The following is a 15,973-nucleotide window of genomic DNA, read 5'->3' on the forward strand; positions in this document are numbered from 1 at the left end:
AATAACACTAACCGTCAGAGATTTGTGTATATAGAGGGCCACACCTCCACCGTTTCTGTTTCTGTCTCGTCTGTAGAGCAGGTAATCATCCAGCGAAGGGCTGTCACCTTCTCGCTTAGCCAGGTCTCACAAGGAAAGGTACCCAACCCGAACTCACCGATTTTGATGATTTTCATATATGTTGTAGAACATAAAAAAATAAGAGAAACGTATTTTTTTTATCGGCTAATTTTCACTTTTAAGGGGTAAAAACCTCCCCTAAAGTTAACCCCCAAAAGCGTTTTTTTTTAAATATCTCGGCTTAAAATTAATATTTTTCAATGAAACAAATTGGAGGTTATTTCTTACAAAAAGAGCAAGTATTTCATGGTGATTTGAAGAGTAAGGGTAGCATCCCCTATTTTTTAGGGGTTGAAAACATATATTTTTTGGCATAATTTTATAATAAAAATGTTTAAACCGACTAAAAAAAATAGGAAAAAATGTTTAAACATCCTTAATAACAAAATTTAGTTGACGTCTTTCGGTGTTTTCATAAATATTATCCCTAAGGGGGTAAACCACCCCTAACACAAAATAACTGTAAATATGTAATTCAATACATAATATTTCGTAGAAAGTTTGTATATAGAGGTTTTCGAGGTCGCTGATTACAAATCTGTTATCAGATTTTGAAAATTCAAAATGGCGGATCCAATATAGCGGACGGAAATATCGAAAAAAAATTTTATATAATAAAACAGTTTTAAACGACTAAAAAATTTGGAAAAAATTTGTAAACATCTATAATAAACAAATTAAGTTTTTAGGTTTTTTCATAGATACTTCCCCTTAGGGGACCCAACCACCCCTAACACAAAATAACTATAAGTATACATCAATCCATAATATTTTGTAGAAGGTTTGTATATAGGGGTTTTCGAGATCGCTCTTTACAAATCTGATATCAGATTTTAAAAATACAAAATGGCGAAACCAATGTGGTGGACGAAAATGTCGAAAAAAAATTTTAACTTTCAAAAAAACTTGTTTACAAATGTGTGATCTTTGTAGCCTGTACATGTGAACTAAAGAGCCTTAAACCCTAAACCCCTAAAGAACAAATAGGCTAAATGGTTGTACATTTTAACCAAACGACTCCAAACCCCTAACCTCCAGACAAGCCGAAGGCCTATGCTTTACCGTAGACACGAGTATAGACATATTACCGATATTTTATTCTATCATTTTGTATGTAACAAATAACGTCTCGTTTTATGTTTCAATCAAAGATTATTTATTTTTCTGCTTTTATAAATTAGCATAATTTCAAAAGTAATTTCATAAATTATAAAGTATTTCATAAATTGCATAATTATATAATTTTATAAATTCAAAAAGTCCACACTTTTTTGCAAATGAAAAAACATAGGTTAATAAAATTAGTTTATCAAACTCTTTTGCGTTTTGTAATAAAATTTAATGTTGTCAAACTTGGGAGTTTTTCATTGTTACAATTATTTCGTAAGCCAAACGTTTTTTAGATGAATTCTCGAAATAATGATTATTGTATCTATAGTAAAATATTTACAGTCTGGAATTCCATAATAATACTATTTGATACGATTTAATGAATTTATCAAAAAATCTAAATTTAATAATAAATATTATTCTAATTATTATTATTATTTTTCATTATCATTGCTATTATCAGTATTACTGTTATTATTGCTATTGCAATTATGCTTATTCTTCTTATTATTATTATTATTATTATATTACTATGATAATTTTTGTTATTGGTAAAAATACATAAAAGAATATTAATACTCGAACTTCATTTGCAATTAAAGAACACGTTGTTATTGAAAGGGAATTTTATATGCATTTATTAGTTTAATGAATGTTATCGTACATTCAATGATAATTCCACAGATAAATGTCTTTCACTCATAAAAGTTGTTGACAATATGTGCGAATCACTATGTTCTTTTTTTAGATTGTTTTCATCGAGTGTTTACCTCAGCTGCCTGTGTTATTTTTTAGGCAGTGAGTGAGTTTTGTGGGTATTCTAGTTCGATGCCGGAAAGTACGAATAGTACGTCTTTTTGTTTGTCAGTGGTATCATACAGTTGTAGAAAATTTTCTTTAGTGATTTTATATAGATTTACATTATTCAATTTCAAAGTGAATAAAAGTTGAATAAAACCAAAAATAGAGTTTTCCGAACATCACAAAGTGGAACGAGAATTCTTCTCCAATGCATAAATTAATGATTTGATTCAATTTACATTCACTCGTTTTATTCTGGTAGAAATGTAGCAGTCGTGCCTTACATGCAAAAACACAGCTTGTATAAATTTTACCGCTTGTTTTCATTTTAGATTGAAAAATGAAAATTAATCCGTTAAACGTTCTAAACTTATTATTAGCATACTTTCAAGCGTTAAACATACCAGATAGTGTCACGAATTATCACGAAACAGAGTTGGCCGAAAAAATAAAAGAAATTTTAATAGATGCAACACATGATTTCAACGATGTAGAAATGATTACTGATGACTCCTTGGATTTTCAAGAAGAGTATAAAGACCATAATGCGGAAATAATTGAAGATGAAGTGCAACATCATTTTCCTGATCCGGATATAGCACCAACAAATCAATGTACAGCAGATAATGAAGAACTAGATTTTGAATACAAAAAAAGAGCTGTAGAATTTTGGAGAAGTAGCAAAACGAAGCAAAATTTAAGTCTCAAAACAGTGCAAAACAGATTCAAAAAAGTATCATCTATTAGTCAGCTACGTCGTTGGGCTCATTCAATTAATAAAGGTGGCACGTATAGAGAAAAAGTAGCACAAATTTGTCAGTATACCCTGGATAATTTTCAAGCAGCTCTCGACAGTGGTTCAATTATCCATGATGAAGATATAATTCGATGGGCCTTACAAGCTAAAAAACAAATTGGTTTTGATGATATTAGATTCAAAGCTTCTAAACATTGGTTACTCAAATTTAAGCAAGCACACCGAATAGTTTCTAGGAAAATAAATAAGTTCATAACAAGAAAAACACTAGAAAGTAGTGCAGAACTTACGGCTAAAGCTGAAGCATTTATCGATGACGTTAAATCGTGTATACCAAGGATTGGACTCGAAAATTTGTATAATACAGATCAGAGCGGATTTCAGCTAGAAATGCATTCTGGAAGAACATTAGCAGTAGAAGGAGAAAAGCAAGTGCAATGTCTGGTACAGTCAATTTCAGCAACAACGCATAGTTATACTATACAGCCACTAATATCAGCTACTGGACAACTGTTGTCACCGCTATTTCTTGTTTTAAAGGAACCAAGTGGCAAGTTTGGCCCTATTGTAGAACAAAACATATTTAGACCAGAAAACATGTACGTGGAAGCATCCAAATCTGGAAAATTAACAACAAGTAAGGGAACTAATAACAATTTTTACATTGTAATATCGTTGATCAGTTAATTAGTAAGTCGTTTAATTGCAGATCACTTCAAAATCTGGTTGGAAAAAATATTTTATCCCTATGTAGGCCATCACTCAATACTATTACTTGATTCTTGGAGTGGTCATTGTGACAAAGTTATAGAAGAAACAATGCCACAAAATAAAATTATTAACATAAAAAAAATTTCAACTGGAACCACAGGCAAAATACAACCACTTGATGTCTATGGATTCCGTATTTGGAAAAACTTTGTCCGAACATTTTCTGATAATGTAATGTTAATGGATCATGATATGAATTTACATGTGAGAAATAATATAATTAAACTTCAATCATTGGTTCACAACCAACTGTCTTCACCGAGATATATAGATTTGTTTAAATATTCCTGGTATAAAAGCGGTTACGTCAATGAAAAACCAGATAAATTTGATAATCCTATAGATTTCAGTTTTGGAAAGTCTTGTGCAACACATTGTGAAATAGAAGGGTGCACAAACATTGCAATTGTACGATGTGGTTGGTGCAAAAAAGCATTGTGCTTTAAACACTTTTATGAGGACTACCATTATTGTAAAAACATCGTAAAATAATATATTTTATGCTCAATACAAAAAATGCACTATGGCCAAAGATAAAAGATTGTAGATTATTATTATACTCTAATATTATAAACAAAAATACAATATAAGTTGAATTTACAATAAAGGAATTTCAATAACATTCTGATAACAATTTCTACGGAAATTATAAAACTGCTTCACACACAGAATTTTCTTGTTTACAAATTTAGGAATTTGAGGTGGTTTGGTTAAAAAGCACAACCCTTTAGCCTATTTGTTCTTTAGGGGTTTAGGGTTTAAGGCTCTTTAGTTCACATGTACAGGCTACAAAGATCACACATTTATAACAAGTTTTTATGAAAGTTAAAATTTTTTTTCGACATTTTCGTCCACCACATTGGTTCCGCCATTTTGAATTTTCAAAATCTGATATCAGATTTGCAAAGAGCGATCTCGAAAACCCTTATATACAAACCTTCTACAAAATATTATGGATTGAAATATACTTATAGTTATTTTGTGTTAGGGGTGGTTTACCCCCTAAAGGGTAGTATCTATGAAAAAATCGAAAAACTTAATTTGTTTATTATAGATGTTTACAAATTTTTTCCAATTTTTTTAGTCGTTTAAAACTTTTTTATTATATAAAATTTTTTTTCGATATTTCCATCCGCCATATTGGTTCCGCCATTTTGAATTTTCAAAATCTGATAACAGATTTGTAATCAGCGACCTCGAAAACCTCTATATACAAACTTTCTACGAAATATTATGTATTGAATTACATATTTACAGTTATTTTGTGTTAGGGGTGGTTTACCCCCTTAGGGATAATATTTATGAAAACACCGAAAGACGTCAACTAAATTTTGTTATTAAGGATGTTTAAACATTTTTTCCAATTTTTTTTAGTCGGTGTAAACATTTTTATTATAAAATTATGCCAAAAAATATATGTTTTCAACCCCTAAAAAATAGGGGATGCTACCCTTACTCTTCAAATCACCATGAAATACTTGCTCTTTTTGTAAGAAATAACCTCCAATTTGTTTCATTGAAAAATATTAATTTTAAGCCGAGATATTTAAAAAAAAACGCTTTTTGGGGGTTAACTTTAGGGGAGGTTTTTACCCCTTAAAAGTGAAAATTAGCCGATAAAAAAAAATACGTGTCTCTTATTTTTTTATGTTCTACAACATATATGAAAATCATCAAAATCGGTGAGTTCGGGTTGGGTACCTTTCCTTGTCAGTAACAGATATTACGTGGAATAAAGAGCGAGTGGATAAAAAGAGCCTGATCATCTCAATGTGACCCGTGAGAGAGTTCGCATTAAAATGACAGACCCTTAGACCTTCAGACAGAGATACCTTAGAACCCGATGAAGACACGTTGGATGAGCTTGATGGCGGACGTGATGGGATGAAATGTATGTGTGGCAGCTTCATTGTGGAGTGATGTTTACGGCGAGCGGGATCCGAGCTAAAAAATTATCCAGCTCGGCGTCGGTGGTGATGACGGTGGCACGCTCGTTGTCATCGTTGCAGCGTACGAACAATCTCCCGTCTCTGACGAACGTTCGGCAGCCCTGCCTCCTCTTGGCTTCCAGCCTAGCCCGTGAACGCAGCTTGTTTACGTCGGTGGGGAGTAGCTCATTGATGTTTATGAGCCCTTGGTGGTTAGGGCTCAGAGCTTTGGCCTCCTCCATCACGGTTGCGTCCATCTCGTTGGTGTGGAGCTTGCGTTTACGAGCTTTGGCAACGACGATTGCTCGTGCTAGTGCACTCGACGCGAGGGTGACGGCCAGTGGTGGCAATCTGCCGTCACTCCTGGCGGTGTTCCGGGGTGCATCGAGCCTACCCATGACCCTGACGGATGCAACATCTCTCCGCAGGACCGTTGGGTCAAGTGCGTTTATGACTGCAAACGCGAGAAGATGCAGCGAGGTCTCACGGGTGTAGTGCAAGCCCGTGATGACAACAACACTATTTGAGGTCTGCTCCTGCCGTCGTTTGACCTCAGCCAGCTCACTGCGGAGGCTGATAATTTCCGCAGTGCTGATGCTGTTGTTGCTGTTGTTGTTGTTGTCTTGCTGCAATGCTGGGCTCCTCGATGAGAGATCTTGGACTTGTGCCTGCAACTCGGTGATGGTGGACTCAGCATTAAGTATGCGAGTCTTGAGTGCTGGCAGCTCATCGAGGGCCTTTAGGCGCTTCTCCAGCGGGCTAAGACGTTGCTCAATTCTCGAGATCCTCTCCGACACGATGTTTTGTGTCTGGATGGCTTCCGCATGAGCATTGCAGATGTCATCGAGAGCTTCACGAATGTCCTTCAATGCAGCTTCGATGGTTGGTGATGAGCGAGCTGGTGATGTACTTCGTGAAGTGTTGGCTGATGGTGGTGCCGATCTTGTCTTCTTCATCCCCGGTTGTTTTGGGGTGGTCTTAGCCGCTGTTGTCGCAGTCACCCCCGCCGCCGATGTTGACCTGAGTCCCGCTTTGGCACCCTTGGCGTCCGCACAGGGAGGACAGGCTATAAACTGCCTATCGTTTACCACGGCTGTCTTGATGTTGATGGTGTTCAGACATTTGACGTGGTAATGGAGCTTGCAAAAAGCACACCTTTTCGGCTCCTTGTGCTGAATAGGCGGTTTACAGCTGCCGCATTGCCGAAAAGGCACTTCTCCGCTCTTTTCGCCGTTCTCACTCATTTTCGTCGATAACTTACTGGCAGTCGGTAGAGCAGAAATTCGTGGTGTGATGTTAAGTTATCGACGGAGTGGTAGAGTCGGTGTTATAACTCTTACGGCTAGATGGAGCGTTAGTGTAAAGAGCGAGAAAGCACCGACCTCAAACAATGTGCAGACGCCTTAGAAGTTCTCCCTCGATGCGGTAGATGTCTCCTCGATGTTGATTAGGAGCGGAGAGAGACGCCGTGCGAGCGGGAAACCAAGCCAAGCCGAGCCGAGTAGATTTTGAGGTTAGAAGCCGTGCAGAAAGTTTGTGCAGAAAAGATGTTGAAAATAAATTGCAACCTTCAGCGATTTATATGTCGTCGTAAAGGTTGCAAAAAAGAGCGTGCAACAATCTACAACAAAAGAGGGCCCGAAGGCAAGAAGCGGCAGAAAAGCAGTGCGAAAGTAGGAGTAGAATGAAAAGCTGTCAAAGCGACTCACCAGAGAGAGAGAGAGAGAGAGAGAGAGAGATAGAGAGAGACAGATCCGAGAGTGAGGCGAGTGTGGTGCGGGCACACTAGAGAGGGAGAACTCGAGAGACCAGGGTGTTGGTGTGCAGTGCGGGCGCACACCAAGACGTCTTCTGCGCGAGGCGTCTGGCCAATGCACGCAAGAGACAGAGAGAGAGAGAGAGAGAGAGAGAGAGAGAGAGAGAGAGAGAGAGAGAGAGAGAGAGAGAGAGAGAGAGAGAGAGAGAGAGATCACACTGGCCGCGCGGCGACCGGTGAGAGCCGAGTCGAGCGCGTACGTGTGCGAGCGAGGCCGCGAGCGCGTACCACGTGACGCTACAGGCTACGGCTTGGGGGCTAACGTGCAGACGCGAGAGAGAGAGAGAGAGAATGAGTGAGGAAGAGAGGGAGAGAGAGAGTCAGCCGTCAGCGGACTGGACCTGGGCCTGTGGCCAGCCGTCTGCTGCACGAGCGTGGCTCGTGTTTGAGCGTCCCAGCGTACGCCCTGCGTGGCTGTGCGCGGGAGGCACTACAGCCACCGTGTTGTAGTGAAGGGCTGGGCGAAATAAATGTGCAATAAAACTTAACCATTGTGTGTGATCATTTTCCTCTCTCCCTAGCGTTCTCCCAAACGTGATGATCGCGGTCAAATCCTACGTTTAGAAAAATCCTAGTGCATGCGAGGCTCTAGGTGTTGCGCACCTGTGTTGGGAGGCACAGCGTCGCAACTTTAAAAGGTTATCAAGATATGATTTTTTAGTTTATGCATGGCAAAGAAGATATTCGCTGAGTTTAAAAATATGAAAGTTTATTTATAAAGCTTTAATTATTAGAGATTAAGTATTTATTGATTAGAGGATAAATCTTTTCTTAATTGTTTCAAGTTCGATTTCGACATATTTATTGTTTGAAAATATGATTATAATAATTTATATTTATTAAGTAGAGGAGAACCCTTTTCTTAAATGTTTCTAGTTTAATTTCGACGCATTCATTATTTGCAAATATGACTATGGTAATAATTTGTGTTATTTATTTTTATAATTTGGATAATAAAGAAGAAAAAATCTGTGTTTTTTTTTACCTATCCATTATAACCTATTTTAAGAAGTAGCTTAAATGATTGCAATATTGTCATATAAGAATTTACTAATTCGATTAATAGTTAAAAAATGTCATTGCTAAAATATGTAGTCTCGTTAGATTTCAAAGTTTTGATTGAAAGCTTATTACATTTTGATTTGATTTTATTGAATTTAATATTTTGATATGCATAGTATACAAATATTTTGAAGATTGTAAATAAAACAATAAAAATCTTGATTTTAAATACGAACTAAATATTTTTAAATGAAAAAGAAACTCAAAAGTTAGTTATTAAAAACTTATGTAACTGTAAAATTTATTTATGCAAACTATTTTGTTCTTTATTGCATGTGTTAAATTTTAAATATTTCAATATAATTAAAATTATGACCCACTAAGTAAAAAGTTTAATTGAAAATATGTATTTTTATTACATTTCTTATAAAAGTACAAATTTATAATTATTGTCATGAATATAAATTAGTTATAGAGTAATGAATCATCATTCCTTGTTGCGGAATCCACCAAGTATATCAACAAAAGAAACTCTTCCTCTGTTAGGTAATGGGATTATCGATTCAATTTTCAATGCAGGTGGTCCTGGCGAATATTGTACCATTACACCTATAACACGTACAGCATTTCCTTTTTTTAAAATTGGAATTTCAAAATCTGCAGTACATTTAATTTTTAATTTATAGAAACAATCAGTAATAGATCCAATCATGAATTCAAAATCCCTATTTTGATATTTGTAGGGCTCGGTTTTGATGTAAGCTTCGATCACTGAAAAAAAAAATTGTTGAAAGAAAAAATGTAAAAACAGTGTAAGTGTGCATCTCATATTAAGTGGATACATATTGTGTACTTACAAATCTTAGAATTTATCTTGTCGAAAGTTCCCAAGATAGACACCTCTTCAACTGGAATGTTATTTGCTTCTACATATGTGTCGTATACCTCAACATCAGAATTGTCTTTAATAAGAAGCTCGAAACCAACATTACCATTATTGTATCGACTGTCTCTTATCGCAGAAGCTTTTGTAGAAGCTACAAACACAATCTAAATTTTTGGCCATAATTATTATTTATTATATTTTCTACATAACATTTAATGTTTTTGAACATAAAAATTATTCTTACCTTTCCCATTTAACCTTCTGAAGTTTAGAGATGTTTTCTTTCCAAGCAATAACTTGGACTTCTCGTCCATGAGCATTATTAACCACGAATTTGTAGAATTTTGTTTTGCTGGACGTTGCGTGCAAGTTATGACTAACTTTTGTCACATAACCAATAATATCGCAGAAACAGAATTAATATAAAAATAGATACAAACAGTGGAATAATAATTTAAAATTTAAAATATCAAAAGTTTCATCAACATATTCTTTTGAAATTTTCTATGCATTAGACATAACCTACATTTTGACATTCATGTATCATACTTACACAGTAGTGTCACCCATCTTAATATTATCGATTACTTCGTTAGAAGTAAAATCTTCTTGATCAATTTTGCGTGTATTATTTTTATTTCACTAATTGAAACAATCCAGTAAGTAATTGCGTTCTACGTTTCTTAGGTCTTAGCAAATGCCAAACGTATGCATAATTGCAATGCATGCGTACGTTCCCGCGAAATACTCAAGAGCTGTTTATATATACCTATACTCTATGCGAGACAAGTAATGTATCTCAACGCAAGATGGCAATTGTAGCATCTTTTTTCAGAAATCCGCTACATTGCAATATTGTTTAGGAATTTTGCGATAGATTTCAGCGTCAATGAAATATGTAAGATTTCATGTAAGATTGATAAAATGTTAAGGGTTACAATAGACTTATGTAAATATGTATGAGGAGAGAAGATTTCAATTGATTTTAAATGCTCAAGTACGAATTTCGTATCGTTTAATTAGGTTGGGTGTTTTTCTTGTAGCATAAATATCTATAACAGCAAATTGTATTATTTTAACAACACTTTAAACTATACGTATAGTTCTTTAAATACGAAAATTTTGATACCTTTTTTCTCAGAATCATCTAAGTAAATTCTTATGGAATTCCAACCTCTTACTCTAGATAAAGCAACATATAATTGCCCATGGTTAAAAACTGCTCTTCGCAAATCTATTCCAATTTTTTCAAAGGTTTGACCTTGAGCTTTGTTAATTGTCATTGCAAAAGCAACTTTGATTGAGAATTGTCTTCTCTTAAATATAAAAGGATAATCAGTTTCTGACGAGTACAAGGTGATACGATTTATAAATATGATTTCTCCTTTTTTTATCGCCTGTTAATATTTCGCATTTTAATATATTATTAAATAAACTTAAAATCAGTAATCTAGTGCCATTACACAATGCTTCGCTAACATTTAGATTCCGTATGAGTATAACAACACAGTTTAATCTTAATTTTAATTCATAAGGTGGAAGCGACGGAGGAGACCATATATTTAAATATTCTATTGATAATAATGCATTATCAAATCCAGCATTATCACAATTTTCAGTGCTATCTATACTTGTATAAACTTTTTCTGTTGTCTTGTCAAGTAAATTCACAACTCTTTCATTGATTTCCTTGACATCAGCATTTCTTGCAGATAAAATTGCATAATTAATAGATTTTCGATACTCCTTCTTAGCAAAAATATTGCCATAAATATCATCTACTATGTCTACTTCAGATGGAATAATACAATTAGGAGGAAAATGATCAATATTTAATACATCATCAGAATCATTTAATTTTCCATCTCCAACATCGAGTAAAAATTTCGCAAATTGGATTTCTTGAGGTAGGGCTCTCATGTTTTGTGTTAAAGAAAATTTGACAAATTTATTCCAATTTAAACTGCGGTTGATAGATAAATCAATTGTTTCACTACGAGTTCCATGAACTTTGACAGGAAGTAACTGTCAGAAGTCGCCACCTAAGACAATAATTTTTAGACCACATAATTTATCATTGTTCATAATGTCCCGTAAACATCTGTCCATAATTTCAATAGCATACCTTGGAGCCATAGGTGCTTCATCCCAAATAAAAACATCTGTAGATTTTAAATAAGCAGCTTCTTTTGATTCTAATTTAATATTCAAAGATGAGTCTGAAAGTAATGGTACAGATAATTGAAATATTTTGTGCACGGGTTTACGTTTGGGAAGTAACGTAGCTGCAATGCCCGTAAAAACCATCATACAGACATTTTTATTATTACCGTTAAGAATATACCAGAGGGTTTCATATACAAACGTTTTACCTGAGCCTCCTGGCCCATCAATAAAAAAGCAAGTATCATGTTTTGTTAAATTATCACAGTTTCCGTTCATTACTGCATTCAAAACTTTGTTAGCTATTATTTTTTGCTTCTCGTTTAATATGTTCATCCGCTAATGACCAATAATCAAATAATCTTGATTACAAGATTCATTAATATTATTTTCTGAAAAATTTGTGTTACTGATATTTTCTATCAAATATTGAAGTTGCGGAAAATCAGCCTTCACATTGAAGTATAGATTGAATATCAATAAGTGCTTTTAAATACGCATCTTCTTTAGTATGACGGCGTGAAAAATCTTCTAACATACAATCGTTAAAATCTTCCCATAGTTAATTTGGTTCTAACGGATTACAATACATTAAAATTCTTACAAATATACTTCGTAATTGTTTTGGCATCATGAAAATGGTGGCCTCTCTCACTGCATTTGTCCATTCTTCGTCGTTTTCAATAAAGCCATATGCCAAGCAAGCAGCTGTAAATGTTTCTTTAATTTCTCTATATACTGTTCTTAAATCTTCAAAGCTTGTTGCTCCTTTGACTCTCATTAATAAAATTCTTAAGTGAAATAACTCAACTTGCGTTGGACTAACTGTGTACATACGACCAATACAATTTATGAACCTTTTTCCATTTTGCCATTTACTTTCTTTCTTTCCGTCTATTTTTTCAGTCTTAAATACGTAATACATAGGGATATTGACATATAAATGTTTCCGAGCTTCTGGATCACGTAAATTAAGGGCAAAATGATCCATTAACATGGTTATTTGTTCAAAGACATTTTGTATTTCATGATCGTTATGCCCAGTATGAATTGTAAGATTGTGAAAATCTGGAAGATGTACTGGTAATCGTACAATAACATGACTTTTATCGTGCAATAATTTGGATAAAATTCTCCAGACTGCTTCAGCTGGAGCAACATATCGAGTGTCCACAAATTGTTTTATTTCATCATGTTCAATAAGTACATTGTCAGAGGTATTATTTGTAATAACTACAGAAGAAGCATCGTATCCCTTGTATATATATTTATGCAAATATTTAATAGATTGTATACTTGAACATATTTCAACATTAATATGGCAATTAAACATTAAAGACAATACTGGACAATATGGTACCACGTAACGGTTATCAACTTTATAATTATTAGGGCGATTATATGTTCTTCCAGTACCTCCTCGACGGTACATTGGATAACTATTAGCATCAATAAGAGTTTCATTCTGAAATTGTTTTGGACATTTTTTCGAACATTTGTTATCAACTATACACCAATCTTCGCATGGTCCATGTATCATATTTTTCATGACAATATCATGTAACTCAGGATTGAAATCAGGATCAGGTATCTCAGCAGATATAAACTTATCAATTTTTTGTGCAGTATCAAGTTTACATTGCTCAGATAAAGTTATTAATATATGGCAGTGAGGTAAACCACGTTTTTTAAATTCAATCACATAAATATATGCTGCTATATCGCCAAAAAACTTTGTTCGAATATTAGTTTAATATGCGAAGAGAGAGAGAGCGAGAAGGTTCGAGAAGCTTGTCACCTTAAGTTCAAATTCGACGGTTTTCGCTAGCCCGCACGGCACCAATGAGGTTGCCATGGCAACGCGCGCTCGCTCGCTCCTACTCTATCTCTCTCCGCCTGTTTCGCGAGCGGTCTTCTGCCGCTTTCGCTGATTTGTGTTATTCAGTTTTCGTATTGCCGAAGCGCTGTGAGGATTCGCCTCACAGTGTCGACCGTTAAACAATATTGTTTGTTAATGCGTCGGTACTCTAACACTCTTCTAATACTCTTCAATTTTCCATAGTCAATACATTTGTAATCACACTCTTTTCTTTTCAATAAACATCAATAGTTTGACGGTATACATAGTATACCTTTTCATCTCAAATTTAAAGAGCGTGTTGTTATTTTCACATTAATTGTTTTGATTCACAAGTCTCTATCAAAGTCGAGACTATCAATAAACTTATCTTTTATAATATAATCAAGTAAAGCATTTTTTTTTTAAATTGAATACACGTGTGCAAAGATCCGGTCTATCCGAAGGCTGTTGACTTGGTAATAAATTATTTTCTATTTCTTTCCAACGTGGATTACAAGTCATTGTAATAAATAAATCAGGTTTTCCTTTCTTCTGCGTTTGAGCCATAACATCATGGTAACATTGTAACATGTAACTTGGAGACCCTACAAAAGTAGAAGGTAAAATTTAAAATTTTCCCACCCTTGCGTTTTCATTGCCACAAGTTTTCTTTTCTAAATTACCCATCACATCTTTGTAAGATGCAACTCGTAGTTCCGACTGAAGAGACTTACAGTATTCTATACTATCCCTTTCAATTTTAACGTAAGAATCAACTAAATATTGTTGAAATAAACGTTGACCCCTAAGTAAAGCATTAAATTCTTCTCTGATAGCAATCTTATATTTGACGTAAGCTGCTCTTGATACCCTACCTTTACCATCTACGCATTGCATATCTCTATGCCATCTCCGTGAACCATGAGGATAAAACACAGGATAAATCCACGGGTTCAACGTTTGGATCCATCGCACTCTTGTTTGCAACTCTTTTGTATGCTTATTGCTTATAACCACATAAGCATTAGGTATTTCTCCATCAGCAGTGGTAGAAAATATTGAAGCAACTTCATTAACCCTCTGAAAATTATAACGTCTTTTATCTACTCCTGGTTTTAATGAAAAAATTAATTGCAACTCCTTGTCTGATCGAAAGTTTTCTTGCTTTCTTAATTCATCGCCTATAATTTCATATGATTGTGCAAAAATGTTGTATGTACGCATAATATTTTCAAGCATTTGCACAATATCTAAGTGTACATCTGCATTAAAATCATGCATTTGGTGTTCGATTGCTTCATTAGCATCAACAATGAAAAGTTGTCCATAGGAAGGTTTTTCGTTCATTTCTGGCTGCAGAGAAGTATTTATTTGATAGTAAATTTGTCCTTGTATTTTGAAACAGTAGGGACCAGGTCGTCTATCATTAAAGTTTACTAAATTTACATTAAATGATGCAAATGCAAATAAATTATTGTAACAACGAATATTTTTTTAAAAATTGATGTGACATTTCATGTTCTGAATCAAATAATTTTTTCAATTCATCAGGAAATTCAGGAGTTGATTAAAGTTTTACCTTTCTATGATTACAGCAATCATTAAAAGAGTTGCCTTTGTTCGCAACTTTTTCACTTTCATAATGCTTAGCTCCACAGTGAATGCATTCGATATTCATTTCTCCAATAAAGTGTTCAGTAATCTTTTGCTTATCATTTATATTTCTATTTCTATTATTTAATAATCCACTAACATTCATGTTTTGATTAAAATAAGAATGGTCATGGTGAATTACAGTACAGACATCAAGAGTTGTATTATTTGGATCATCATTTTGCTTTTGTTTTTTAAAATAACAGTGATTTTCATAAGCTATAGAACGTAAATAATCTAAATCATTTGCAGAAACGTTACCACTATTAGAAGTACTTACAGAACAACTATTAGTCACGTGTGTGTTCATTGCAACATTAACATTATCTACACTATCATGAACAATTGATTCTGAATTTTCAGTTAATTTTTTATCTGAAATTTGTTTTCTGTAGTTTTGCTGATTTATTCTTATTTGCTCAATCCTGCGTTTCTTATATTCATGAATTTCTTCCTTGGATTTTTCTATTTTTTTTACCGACCATTTTTATGATTCAGAAAATCAGTATTTGAAATATTTGAAATATTAAAATAAAATCAATAAAATGTATATTCAATAAAATATGGAAAAGAAGGTTAAAGGTGTTAAGATCAATCAATAAATTACGGTCATAGATTTAATTTTATATTAAGTACAAACATGTACATCATACATTATACATTAGAAGACAATTATGCAATTTAAAAGACGTATGTATATACTACAATATTATTTGAATGAGATAATTATAAACCTAGACATTTTTGACGTATTTATCACATTTAATTTTATTATTTCCCTCACATCTTCACTGTGCAAGCTTTTTGAGACAATTATCAAAAATAAATTACAATGGTGGATTGAAAAACAAAACATTCTACCAAGCTTTCAAAGCGGATTTAGAAAAGGACAATCCTGTACAGATAATATACTCAACCTAACCATCAAAATTCAAGAAGCTTTTAAGAAAAAACAAAATCTTTTTTCTGTATTCCTCGACGTGAGTGGCGCCTTTGACAACGTCAACATTGAACTCTTATTGATCAAACTCGCAGATTTAGGTTGTTCATCCAAAATGATCAATTTTATTAAATTTTTGACTTACGAAAGACAGATTTACACTGAAACTTTCAATGATTTCAGACT

At 34.0% G+C, this 15,973-nt stretch overlaps 2 protein-coding genes across 2 annotated transcripts in view; one reads left to right on the top strand and one right to left on the bottom strand.

Annotated features, from left to right (window-relative positions):
- Positions 1 to 15,973, top strand: part of LOC116417913 (DNA fragmentation factor subunit alpha-like) — a 243,519-nt gene that overhangs the window by 207,387 nt on the left and 20,159 nt on the right. The window lies entirely within an intron of this gene.
- Positions 10,185 to 11,111, bottom strand: LOC116738693. Its single transcript, XM_032602173.1, has 3 exons — positions 10,671 to 11,111; positions 10,321 to 10,588; positions 10,185 to 10,243 (listed from the first exon to the last, which is right to left on the bottom strand). Exons 1-3 carry the CDS (start codon positions 11,109 to 11,111, stop codon positions 10,185 to 10,187), a joined length of 768 nt encoding a protein of 255 aa, XP_032458064.1.

This window comes from Nasonia vitripennis (assembly GCF_009193385.2).
Source record: "Nasonia vitripennis strain AsymCx chromosome 5 unlocalized genomic scaffold, Nvit_psr_1.1 chr5_random0006, whole genome shotgun sequence".
Classification (NCBI taxonomy): Eukaryota; Metazoa; Arthropoda; class Insecta; order Hymenoptera; family Pteromalidae; genus Nasonia; species Nasonia vitripennis.

Excerpts from the sequence above, each read along its gene's own strand:
- LOC116738693 (XM_032602173.1), bottom strand. The coding sequence starts at position 11,111 with ATGAGAGCCCTACCTCAAGAAATCCAATTTGCGAAATTTTTACTCGAT. Across the intron at positions 10,589-10,670 it reads TACTCATACGGAATCTAAAT|GCGATAAAAAAAGGAGAAAT; the intron begins GTTAGCGAAGCA and ends AAATATTAACAG. Across the intron at positions 10,244-10,320 it reads AGATGATTCTGAGAAAAAAG|ATATTTATGCTACAAGAAAA; the intron begins GTATCAAAATTT and ends TTGCTGTTATAG.